The sequence below is a fragment of the Lemur catta genome, chromosome 4 (assembly GCF_020740605.2).
Source record: "Lemur catta isolate mLemCat1 chromosome 4, mLemCat1.pri, whole genome shotgun sequence".
Classification (NCBI taxonomy): Eukaryota; Metazoa; Chordata; class Mammalia; order Primates; family Lemuridae; genus Lemur; species Lemur catta.
Genome location: NC_059131.1, coordinates 38,934,769 through 38,948,176, shown reverse-complemented (window position 1 = coordinate 38,948,176; position 13,408 = coordinate 38,934,769). Strand labels below are relative to the sequence as shown.

The 13,408-nt window shown below is 41.0% G+C and overlaps 1 protein-coding gene across 14 annotated transcripts in view; it reads left to right on the top strand.

Moving 5' to 3' along the window:
- The first annotated feature begins 6,923 nt into the window (after window positions 1-6,923).
- Window positions 6,924-13,408, top strand: part of NRXN1 (neurexin 1) — a 1,034,155-nt gene continuing 1,027,670 nt past the window's right edge. For all 14 annotated transcript variants that reach the window (XM_045549583.1, XM_045549582.1, XM_045549580.1 and 11 more), the window contains exons 1-2: window positions 6,924-7,457; window positions 10,194-11,870. In XM_045549583.1, the coding sequence (XP_045405539.1) occupies window positions 11,096-11,870 (775 nt within the window). In that variant the 5' untranslated portion in view covers window positions 6,924-7,457; window positions 10,194-11,095. The remainder of the gene's footprint in view (window positions 7,458-10,193; window positions 11,871-13,408) is intronic.

Genomic DNA, 13,408 nt, shown 5'->3' with positions numbered 1-13,408 from the left:
TTTTATAGCTTCCTATCTTTGAAAAGTACTGTACTAGAATGGTACACTGAACAAGAATATGGGCTTCAGTCTTAGAAAGATCTGGTCATCACTCTGTTGAGGAGCAATCTATGAGTCTGAGGGCAAGTTGGGTGGCATTTTCAAGCCACGCTTTGTTGAGAGGCAGTGAAAAGTGAAAGCAAGAATGAGAGGGTCAGAGGTAGGGAAGGGGAGAAAGTGTGTGTGTGTGTGGCAGGGCAGATCTACTTTTCAAAGTTGTTATGGATGAAATAAAGTTATGTATATGTGAAATCAACTAGCAAATGGCCTCCTACTGTATTAGTTTCTCAGGGTTATCATAAATTATCACAAACTGGATGGATTAAAACTACAAAAAAGTGTTCTCTCAGAATTCAGGAGGCTAAAAACCTAAAATCATGTTGTCAGCAGGATTGGTTCTTTATTGAGCTTCTAAGGAAAAATCTGTTCCATGTCTGCCTCTGAGCTTCTGGTGAAATGCTGGCATTCCTTGGCATTCTTTGACTTATAGCTACATCACTTCAATTTGTCTTTGTCTTCATGGCTATCTTTCTTGTGTCGCTTCTTTGTCCTCAAATTTGTCTCTTTCCTTTTAAAGACATGAGTCACTGAATTTAGGGCCCGCTCTAACCCAGTATGATTTCCTCTTAATTTGATTACACCTGCAAAGACCCTACTTATAAATAGTCACATTCATAGATATGGGTAGGACATCAACATATCTCTTAGAGGGACATAATTAAACCCACAATATATACCGAGCAGGCATTTACTAGGAGAAGCTAAGAGATTTGCCTCAAGTGCCATACAAAGTTAATAATGAAGCTACAGATAGAAATGGTATACAACTCAGAATTCAGTGCTTCTTCCAATATACCAAGCTACTTAAAAAAAAAATCATCTTCATGTTCTAAAGGTAAACCTCTAATAGTGACTGTACCTATTTATTTATTCTATGTGCTTGGCTGGATTTAGAACATGTAAATAAATCTTTGGTAATGTTGAACAGAGAGAAAAACAATCCCTGATTATGTATGCATGTGTGTATAAAATGTGCAGGTGACACGTAGGAAGCCCACGTGCCATTTCCAACCAGCAGAGATGTCTGTTTTGTCCTGCAAAGTATTGTTGTGGTTATGGTTATTATTTTTTAATGAGTTGAGATTTTAAAAAATCAAAATATTTTACATAAAATTCCAGATTTCCAGCTGCTCTTGAAAAATCATAGGATCTGGCAACAGAAGACCTGTACTTCCACAAGCTGTTAGGGCTGAGGAGTAAATGTCCTTTTTAGAGAAGTATACAACTTTTAGTTGTGCCCACCAATCCTCATTGTTTCTTTAGTTTAATCTACCTCACTTATGAGTGTCACATGCCATACATCCTTAAGCATTTCGGTCTGCTCTCCTTGGTCTAGAGAAAATTAAATTGCCTAGATTATCCTATAGCCTCATTCAATGGGATGTCTATATCAACTGCACAAATATAACTTAGGGTTTTGTTCATTTCCATTTTACTGTTTTTTTTTTTTTCCCAGCAAGAGCAAAGATCTCATTGAAATGAAACTCTTCTCTATTCTGCTTCACAAGTCACTTCAAAAGCCTAAGACTATATTTTACATAAAAAAGTAGGTACTGGTGCTCTAATTTGTAAAGTTTTAATAGAAATATCTACCATTTTCTTTATTGTTAAGATACCTATCTCTGTGTGTGTGTATATGCGTGTATAAAATTGAATGAAAAAGAATATTAAGTAGATGCAGCAGGGAAAAAAAGTAGATGGGAAAGGCAAATGTAAAAACAAAAGGAGAAATAGAAAGTCCTAAAAAAACAATGAGGTTTAAAACTACATGGGGGGTGGGGGGTGGGGAAGGCAGCGGGCACTAGTTGGAAAAGTGATAGATATGGGAAACAAAAAACATAAGCCTGATATAAAATCACATAGGGTGTTTCTAAAAAGCTAACTACAAAATATTTTAAGATGCCATCACAGAAAATTGATGCCACAGATTTCCAGGAACAGAAATAGGCTGAAACGAAGCAAAGATACAATAAGATTCTGAAACAAAGATACAACAGACCTTCACTGGTGTCTATAACTTTAGCACAAATCTTTTGCTCTTCTCTTAAAAGTCACAGTAAAGGAAATTAAACAAATTAACTAGTTGCAGGCATGCGATAAAAATAAGTTTAAAGCCAGTTTCCGATGAACAAGAGAAGTCCTTTCTTGGAGTCTAGTAGTTGAGAATAGCAGGGATTGAATATAGAATGGGGTTGCACGGAGGGACAGTAAAGAAAGTTCTGTGTAAAGGAAAAGAAATAAGTCCTTAAAGGGGACAATAACAACAGGCTCCATTGTGCAACTAATCAGTGAATGAGAGAAGTAAATCACCTGGCAGGGACTTTTCACAAACTTGATTTAGCAACTCCTATTCTTCCTCAGGAAGATTTTTCATTATTGCGGGACAAGGAGGGGTAGAAGTAGGCATGGAGGAACATACCCAGGTGTCAGTGCTGCCCTAGATTTTAAAACACTGCCCATCAAACACGCTGCAGGGTTCCCACGTTGAAGCCTCTCTAGCAGGTGCATCATTTAGAACTTAACCACTATTCTCAAGTACTTATCCATGTGTTTTCTCTACTGTAGCTTGAAACCTTAATAATTATCATTAAATTAATGATTTCAGTCATTTTAAACTCATATTCTACCTTCTGATTACAGAAAAATTATATACTTATGTGAAAGTAGCCTAATTTTACCATGCTTAAGATTTTTTCAAGTAGTACAAAAGTATTTAACATACTGAGTTTGCTTATTTCTCCTGAAAGTAACTTAGTAAGTTTCATGAGAACTTTTTTGTATATGTAAATTTCATTATGTGTATTCCAGCTTATAGCTAAGTCCAAAGCTCTAGACTTGATTGCATTTTAAAATTCCTCTAGTTGTTATGTGTAAAATGAGGATTACACAGAAGCATGTTCAATAACTATTCATCAACTTTTGTAACTAGAAAATTCCTATTGATTTATATAAAGAAAACTAGTTAGAGACATTTAACCACAAACAATAGGAGTTATATTTGTTATTAAAATAAATAAAGTTGTGAACTAAACAACAGCATTCCGTTTATGCAGCAGTAATGGTGCAACTGGCTAGAGGAATTCACCATCAATCCGAAATTTAGTTAAACTATTATGTAATTTCTTGCTAGTACTACAATTATTTCAATTTAAAAAGTGGCTTCATTTTGATCATCTATATCAAAATAAACAGAAAATACCCTCAGACTGATAACTCTTACTGTTCTTTTAAATTGTTACCCATCTTTAGTGAAAAGGTATTTAATGTATATCAATTGATATTTTTCCCTCATTATTACCATGTATTTCTTCTTATATCACTATATTAGTAAAAGTAAACCCCCCTTCAAAATTGATATCAGTCTTGGAATTCACAGGTATCTCAAAGCCTCCACTTTGCCTTAATGTTAATTGAGAAAGTAGGTGTTTACACTGATTTCCTAATGTTAAAGCACAGGCTATGATTGCAGCAATAAACACAGAGTATCTCTGTTGCATTTATTTCTCAGTCAAAAAATCTTAGCGCTTAGTTTCATTTATTTTTAGTGTGGAGCAAGTTTCCATGTTAGAATTTTCATTAATATTTAATAACTTATGGAAATGTGTTTGTTTTTGGTGATCATGCACTTCCACTTTCATTGTTACAAAATGTTTACCAGTTTATGGCATGAGTTATTATTTATGTTTCCACATTTAGGTTGCTAGAAATTCTCCCAATCACACATAATCATAAACAACTACCTTGATTTCACAATTATCTCATTTGTTCTGAGTGGTAGCAAGGGGCAGGAGTTAAAATCCTTAACACACTACTGTAGTCTGAAATTGGTAGATTCCCTGAGGTGATTCAGGAGGAATTAATTCTAGTTCCTGTCTTCTAGAAAAATACTAGATTGTTCTGAAAAATGTTAAATTGCCTCAAATTCTAATCTATAAGAATTATCTTATATCTTGCTCGCAAACAAAAAAATGATAAGAATATTAAAAACACCTTACTGTAAGGTACAAAATAACAAAATGTATAAAATATCTTATATTTCATACAGTACTAGTCATTAAGGAATGGTATGACAATATTCCAAAGTGGACTGTTTAGTTTCCTGTATTCCTCCTGATGAAAATCTTCAAAGGAAGACCAAATTAACAATTATTAGCATCTGTATTCTGCCAAGCACTAGGCTAGATATATTTGATCATTTGCTGAAAGGCAATGTAGCTAGGTGGTTAAGATCACAGTCATGAGTTTGTATCCTGCCTCACATTGACATTTACTATGTAAGTGACTTCGACTGTCTTGACTAATCTCTCTATGCTTCACATTTCTCATTGGTAAAATGAGTGAAATCCTAGAATTTACCTCTTAGAGTTGCTGTGAGCATTATTTGGCATGGAGGAGGCACACAATTACATTCAACATTGGCATTATCCTCAATAACTCTTATAAAGTGCCCTCATCTCCAGTTTACTGATGAAGAAACTAGCCCTCAGAGAGTTGAAGCGATTTATGTAGAAACAGAGGAACTCATACTTTAAAATAAATTAAAAACCTTTATCATTAAATTATGTTATGATATTTTCCCAATCTAAGCACACACTGATAATTTTTCCCCTGCATATTTATTGAAATAAAGAGATTGTGGTTGTCCACATTCTTTAGACTAAAAACAATAGGTACTTTTAATCTGATCATTGCAGATTACTGCAAGACATAGTCTAGTCCCCCAATTTATATAGGTAGTACCTGTGTGTTGGTGGGGAGTGGGCACACAGGATTTATTTTATTTTGAAACTTACACATGAAGCATAAGAATGTTAACATTTCTTTGAATCAAGATAGCACAAAAGACATCCCAAGGAAAACTATGGCCCAGGAGAAACATCGTGTAGCCCAACTAAAGATATATAAAAATTCACAAGGCAAAATGAAATGAACTAGGCAATTGTTCAGATGATATACACTAGTGGTGAATAATAGGTTTTTAAGAATTCAGGTAAAAGACAGGACTTTGACTTTTAAAGAGTGCCTCTAAACGTCTTCTGCCACTGCCATAATGTTCACTGATGAATGTACGCACAAAATCTTAAGAGCATAATGGAACCTATTTAGATTTAATTCTTGAAAATTGGCTGTCTATTCCGCGTTTGCAATAAGCTTTAGTTTTATACTAAATATATCCTGGTGTATCCTTTGTGCTATTTACTCTAGAACCCGTTGGTAAATGGTAGGAAAAATTGAAAAAGATCCTGAATTAAGTAGACTGTTTTGTGTTCCAAGTTCATTTAATATAACCTTAGATAAGTTATGTTTCTGTGTCTTGGCTTTACATTATTTAAAATTTCATTTGTGTTTTAAACAACCATGTTAATCATTATTATTTTATTGCATTCCCAAAACAATCCTGTGGAATGAACTAGAAATCACTAGTACCTCTATTTTTACAGTCAAGAAATCTGAGTTTCAGAGAAATGCCTTCCATTGGATAAAATAGAACTGGTATAATGAATAAAAAATAGCTAATTTTTACTCAATACACAATTCTAAATATTTTATGTTCATTTATTAATTTTATCTTCACAACTTCAAACACATGAAGTGAGAGCTATTATTATATCCATTTTACAGATGAGGTGATTGAAGCATCATAAGATTAAGTATTTTGCCAAGGTCACAGGTAATAAATGGCAGAAGTGGATTTCAAGCTCAATCTATTTGCCACACATTTAACCATTTGACTAAACTGCCTTTCTAAGGACAATAAAAATATTAAAGACTGTGGTACCTGCCTTTAGGTTATTTAGACTCTTTTACAAAAGTAGTCAAAGTGTAAATAGGCTTATCATAGGAATTAGTTTTGTTCTTTCTGTAAGAAAATAAATATTGCATTTTGAATGTATATTATTTCAGTGCTCCTGAATTTGTCTAGTTCTGAAATTCTTGCTTTATAGTGCCTGAAGGCTGAAAATAGTCTTACCTTATTGCATTTGGGGCTGAGACTATTAGTTTTGTGGTGTTGAAATAAAAATATCTGCTGTTTGTGCTTCAAAACTAACCCAGACTAGGAATATAACAGGAATAGGAATTTAAATGCCCAGAGGACTCAAACCACAGACTCCGGACTTCTCTGCCACCTACTCTGCAAGCTCCCTTAGAATTAACCCCTTTCTCACCAGACCGAGCAATGCATATTGGACATGCCCAGTTATAAGGTTAGAGCCTTGCAGGCAGTTTCACTTTCTCCAGGTTTTACCAGCTGCAAAAGGAAGGAGGAGACTGAGGGAAGAGTTAAACAGGTAGAGTACTTGCTTCAGCTCAGAATGCTCATGGCCAAACAGAGCAAGGAAAGCTTATGAGTGACGAGAGACTGCAGAGAAAAGCACCTTGTCAGACACACTTGACCCCGGTCTCCAAGTAGGAATGTTAGCCTGGTGGGTCCCTCTTACATCTTTTTGCCACAGCCTAGGCAGATCTTGAAGGTTGGTGTGATTACTCAGGCCGGAGGCACAGTAAGGGGTGGGGCAGGGACGTTGGATCTTGGAGAATGCCAGTGCCTGTGTGAGTCCCGCCTGTCCCTGCATTCCTCGAAGAGCTGCAGCTTTTCAAGGGTTCTAAGCAGGAGACCAAGGTGCACAAGTAAAGCCGGAGCTCATCATCATCTTTGCTCATCCGACTAGTTGGCCCCTTCTATTTGACTGCCGGGCCCTTTCCTGGCACAGTCTCAGGTATCCCCGCCCAATCACTACTAAACCCCGGAGAAGTGGAATCTCCATACAGCTTTCCGTGGGTCTAGCAGGGGCCTGGGCATGCTCAGTAGGCTACGTGGTTCTCTTTCTCTCTTTCTCTCTCTCTGTCTCTCTCTCTCTCTGATGGGGGAGGGAGGGTGGTGACAAGTTAGCAGCGCTTGCGGCAGGTCCCCGCCCCCAGGATCGGGCTCCCCCTGCAAAGACAGGATGCAAAGGTAGAAGCACCTTACTTCGCAGCATCCAGACCTGGAGGGGCTGCGCCCACTGGCTGAGCCCACCCGTTCCCCAGCCAAAGGACGGCCCGCTGTTCTCCATGGTACTGCGGAGAGCTCAGCTCCGCCCTTCTCTTTCAGAAGGACAGCACCCAGCGTCACGTAACCCAGCCTTCTCGGGCTCCACCGCCGCCTCTTCCTTCCCAGCTCTTTCCCTCTCCTCCTCCTCCTCCTCCTGCTCCCCTCCGTTGCCTGTTCTCCCCTCCCGCACTCCTGGAGATAGACGCTCAAGCCTGACGCCTCTGAAAAGGCAGCAGCAGTCGCCTTATCCATAGACCTCAGGAAATTCGCTTTGACTGATGCATGCTTCAGGCTCTGGCTCGAGCTAAAGGGAATAACCACACAGGTAAAGAAGCTCAATTTGGGTTGGGGGGAGGGGATGGGGCGAGGCAAGCTGGAGAAGGATATCTTTCCCCATTGCAACTGAGCCAGGATGTGCCACAAATACACCGGGAAGGATGGGTGGTGGGAGGGTGGAGGAGTGTGGATCTTGGTTGCTTTGCGGGAAGCCTTTTAAATAGATGGCAAGAATATGAGATGGTGGAGCTGGGATAGTAACTTAAAGGCTGAATGCAGTGATTTATTAGCAAAAGAAAGAAAATAATAGGCAGGTTAGAAATCAAAGCAATAAAATATATCTATATCTTTGTATTTCTTTCCCTTCCTCATCAGCCCCACACTGTGCCTATCCTTAATTTGTGGAGTAGAGTCTACGATCCAAGAAACTGCACTGGTATTAGAGATGGTGCTTAGAGACTGGGCGGGAAAGCCAAGGAGAATTTTGGGTGTGCATTGGTATTGAGGGACTTTGCAAAAGCCAGGGGCAAAAAGATAGGCACTTCTAAAATTTCTCCCAAATATTTCAGGTTCTTTATTAGGATATATATTAAAGGGTGCATGGAAAGATGTATGTATGTGTGTGTGTGAGACAGAGAGAGAGAAATACCATAAACATTAAAATATGCAACTGCAGCTGATGATCGTACTGTATTGATCCTTCCAGTGACTTGGGAATGAATTTGATTCTAGAAATGAAAGAAAAGATTAATGAGGCTGTTAGCCTGCTTTTGAATTAGAGCGCTTCTTCTTTTGGCTGCAGTAAGATTGTTTTTTCAGATCCCTTTATTTCATCCTCTAATTTGTGAACTCGCCAGGTCTTTCCGGCACCTAGAGAGAATCCGCTTTTTCCATATAAATACAGATGCACTCTCAAACACAATGAGCTTCCTCTAAGAACTGGGAGAACCAGTTAACCTCCCCTTTGGTAAGAATATACATATATGTATATCTATATCTATAGATAGATACACCTCTAGGTTTTTCCTCTCTTCTCCTCTATCCCTTAAAAAATTGTCAAGGTGTGCGTTAGTGGAGAAGAGCAAGAGGGAGGAGAGAAAAAAGGTTATGTGATCTATGTAATATTAATTAATAAAAAAAATTGGCTCCAGCAGAGTCACACACACAAGCAAAAAAGGTTTTCTAGCATATAAGCTTGAGGATGGGTTCAAGGCACTACTCTTGATTGTGACAATCAGATTTATTTTGCAAATGATAGAAAATTTAGCAGATTTCTGAGTCCACTTAAATGTGTAAGTATATTGAATAATATGCTATTTTAGATGATTTTTAAGAGCACCTCTCTTTGGGCTTGGCACATGAGTAGACAAGATATGACTGGTGATTGTTGATGGAATGTATCAGCCATAATAAATAACCAACTGAGATTTTTATTTCCTTTTGCTAGTGGGCAGTGTGTGTGCCAGTGCGTGCATGGTGTGTGTGTGTGTGCATGCGTGTGTTGAAAGAGAGAGAGACCCAGTCATCAATTTCATCTGGGAGGAACTTGAAGTGGGATCCCCTAGCTTGGTGGCTCTCAGCTGACACCTGTAGGGATTGCTCTGTACTGAAGAGAAATGCTCTCAGCTCTCTCCACGGAGGAGCAGCAGCACAATGCGGTGCCATAAATTACTGCTAGTTTCAGCTTGTAGGGGGAAAAAAAGTGTTAATTGGATAGTGAGCTTCTATGTCCAGGCAATAAATTTAGGGTGTATGTGTGTTTGTGTTTGTGTTGCAGTGTGTGTGTGTTTGGGGGGCGGGGAGTAGTGGCAAATGGTGAGAAAAATATATGTGCTTCCTTGACATGACCAGATGATACATTTTTTTCAAACTGTGAGAGTAATTTTTTTTTGTAAAAAATGACTTAGAAATAAACCCCAGTATTTGTGATTTCTGTACCATTTCAAGAACCTGTCAGATTAGAGTTGAATAAAGAGAAGTGATTTAATAGTATAGTGAGTGATTCAAAGGTATGGTTTTAAATTCTAGCATCCTGGAGTCATAGGAGCTGAGGAGACATACATGCCAACTGCTGCTCTGACCACACAAATCCTAGGGGCTGACAAGCAGATAAGGACTTGAGGAGGAGTTAGATAACTACACTGTTAGGCAAAATATTACATACTTTACTCGTCTTTAGAGGAGCTAATGTTATGGCAATTGAAACATAAATACTGCCAAAAATATGTAACTGGTTCCAATGAGATGTTTTCTTCTATGAAAGGTATTCCTTTAATAAAAAGGAACACTATACTTGTGTAAAAATGTAAAAGAGACTACCAAGAAACCATCAATATTCCTTCTCTTTCTGAGAAAAAATGGTAGGAATGCTATACAAATCTAAGCTGGCAGCTTCCTACTGACAGTTTGATCTACTTTGTCTGTTGTAAAATCTGCTATTAACTGAAATTTGAATAAGTTATATTTTTACTTTCCATGTATCCAGCACACAATATAAGTAGAAATCCTTAAAAGGGCCTTTTCTTCTCTCTTCATGTATTTTGAAAATAAAACTATCTTGGGAATAGAAAAAGATAACCATGTGATGTCTGATTGTAAGAGTGTGATATTAACTCTTAGGAACTATTAGGCCTTACTTGTAGGTCAAGACAAAAAAAAAGCTTCATCAAATAAGGTTAACTCTTTGGCTTACTAATAGCAGCAGTTCTATACCTGCTTTCTGAGCTGAATACTGATTTATATGATATTATAATTGACTTTAAACCTTAATTTTAATTCTCTGCAGATTTCTGGGTCCTTACTAAAAGACAAAATAGAACCAAAATGCATCACCAATACACAACCAATTGATGTGCTGGCATCTTAGCTTGGCCTTCCGGAGGTGGAGAGGAAAGAATAGGAGCTGTTGTGATTTCCACATCTAACAGCTTCTGGCTATCTCACAATTTCTGCCTTTGAGTCCTGCTATTGGGGAGATTAAAAAGAGAAGTAAAATCCAGCCTGTGAGGCCATGCACAAGGAATTGGACTTTAGCTGCAGTGGTGCCGAAGTCCATGACGTGATGGAACAAGCAGGCCTTTGAGGCTATTCTGAGGTTACTGAAGAGGCCAGACTCTTTCCTCCGTTCTGGTTTGGGACACTACATCTGCAGGAGAAACACTTGAGGCATTCACAAGCTTCCAAGGATACTGATTCACTGCTGGTTTTTGGTACTTCCCGGAGAAGAGTGTTTGCTTCTTACTAACTAGTTCACTTTTGTCTGGCACCGCTGGTGGTACTCGGCAGACAATGGTACTTGAGCAGTGAAGTATCTGCTGACACCACAGATGCCCTTAATCTGGTTCACCGGACTTCAATGGATCAGTGATTTCCCTTGATCTTCTGTTGACGCCTTTTCCAGAACGTTGCCTCCAAAGTGCATCCTCCCTTTGGTCTGGAAGTTCTGTGGCTGCTCTGTACCACTGGGGTCTACGTTTTCCAGTGGGAAGGGGACTACAGGGAGAGAGGGAGGGGGTGTTGGAAGAGAAAGAAGAAAAAAAGAACTCGTTCAAGGAGGGCACATCCCTCCCACCCTGCCTATCCCTTTACCCTCCTTTCTCTCGGGACCCTTATTTCGTCATCACGGTGTCCAGGACCATTTTGACCCTGTCGACCCCGGCACCGCCCCGCCGCACCCCAGCCCCGAGCATGGGGACGGCGCTTCTCCAGCGCGGGGGCTGCTTTCTCCTGTGCCTCTCGCTGCTGCTCCTGGGCTGCTGGGCGGAGCTGGGCAGCGGGCTGGAGTTCCCGGGCGCCGAGGGCCAGTGGACGCGCTTCCCCAAGTGGAACGCCTGCTGCGAGAGCGAGATGAGCTTCCAGCTCAAGACGCGCAGCGCCCGTGGCCTCGTGCTCTACTTCGACGACGAGGGCTTCTGCGACTTCCTGGAGCTGATCCTGACGCGCGGCGGCCGCCTGCAGCTCAGCTTCTCCATCTTCTGCGCGGAGCCCGCCACGCTCCTGGCCGACACGCCGGTCAACGACGGCGCCTGGCACAGCGTGCGCATCCGCCGCCAGTTCCGCAACACCACGCTCTTCATCGACCAGGTGGAGGCCAAGTGGGTGGAGGTGAAGTCCAAGCGCAGGGACATGACGGTGTTCAGCAGCCTCTTCGTGGGCGGCCTGCCCCCGGAGCTGCGGGCCGCGGCGCTCAAGCTCACCCTGGCCTCGGTGAGGGAGCGGGAGCCCTTCCGAGGCTGGATCCGTGACGTGAGGGTCAACTCCTCGCAGGCCCTGCCGGTGGACAGCGGCGAGGTGAGGCTGGACGACGAGCCGCCCAACAGCGGCGGCGGCGGGAGCCCGTGCGAGGCGGGGGAGGAAGGCGAGGCAGGGGTGTGCCTCAACGGAGGCGTGTGCTCCGTGGTGGACGACCAGGCCGTGTGCGACTGCTCGAGAACCGGCTTCCGTGGCAAGGACTGCAGCCAAGGTAAGGCCCGACGCCCGACCCACGGGGCCTGGGCCTGGGCCGGGTGCGGGGAGGCAGGGCGGGGCAGGTGGGCCCGGGCTGGTGCATGGGGCCTTCCTTCTCTGGACGGCTTGTGGCAGTTTGCTTTGAGGCGAAGGCCTGTTTCTGGCGGCCTCTCTGTCTTACCACTTCCCACGGCTCCTCCCGTGGAATCCTCTTAGTGACTGAGCGGCCCACACTTCCGGGTTCAGTTTCCCCCGGGAGCCCTTTCCACCAACCTGCTTCCTTCCTAGCGGCAAATAGAGCGGCTTCTACTCTTCCCTCGGGTTTTTTGGCAGGTTGGTCCCTGTATTTATTGGGTCATGGCCCACATAAATGACCACCATGTGTCCCTCTGCCACCTCTAAACCTATAACACACAGACTTTGCCCGTAAGATGCAGACAAGCATCTAGATTCTAGAAGATTGGGTACGTGTTTGATGAAAAATGAAGCGTAGGAGAGGTTCCCCATGGCCATGGTTGAGAATCCCCATGTGGTTGTGGTTACTCTGATAAAAGGACGAGAGAGACAGGGTTCACAGGCACTGCTATGCCTTTTGCAAATAGAGTGGTAAAGACTTGCTCTTGGTTGTGAAAAGGGGCAGGAGGAGACGTGAAGCTTTTCTTCATTAACAGGAGGAGGGTTTTTTTTTTTTTTTTGGAATTAATGTTGGTTTCTATGGTTATGTCCAAGTCCAACATTTGTCAAATGTAAGTAAAATTTTGTGATTTCTGTGGTTTCTTGAAGTGCGAGACAGGTCAGCTAAGGTTTTAAAATGTTAGAGATTCAATAATATCTTTCTCAATTAACAAACGCCTTGGAAAGAGAAATACAGTAGTAGAGAAATTTAGATGTTGCTGGATTAGGAAGCTTCTGCAGGCCAATAAACAGGGCATGCATGTGAGGTATTGCAGGTGATTTTCTAAGGATAATCAACTAATGACATTTATCTGAGCAGTGGAGGCCAAGTTGTAATTTCTGTGGTTCTTGGGGGACTGAAACAGTGTGACATTAAACAACAATAATCATACCTAAGTTTTATTTTCTCCCCTTTACAAATAAATTCAAGTCTTCAGTGTGTTTTTCTGATGTTGTTACCTGACAAACCAAAGCAAATATTGTGGTATAAATACAGAAAATCTATGAACAGAAAGTGAGTGAATGATGAAATATGGATGTATCAGTGGCTAAGCAGGAGAGAAGATGTCAGGGTTTAAAGCAGATAGCTTATGGGTCAAATCAAGGCAATCAACACATGGATTGATGATATTTATGGCTGAAATGGGTAAAAAAAGGTGAATTGTTAAGTCTGATTTTGAAAGCTATAGGGACAAAAGCTCTATGTGTGACTGTGTTTTATTGTATAATGTCTTTTTTTTTTTTTTTTTTTTTGCTGACACTGCTAAGGGGAACTAGCCTTTGTAAATCTTATTAGACTTGGCAGTTCTCTCTCACTTGACTTTAAGAGAAAATGAAGACTTGATAAAATTTGTAATTGTTTAAACAGCAAAAGCAGTT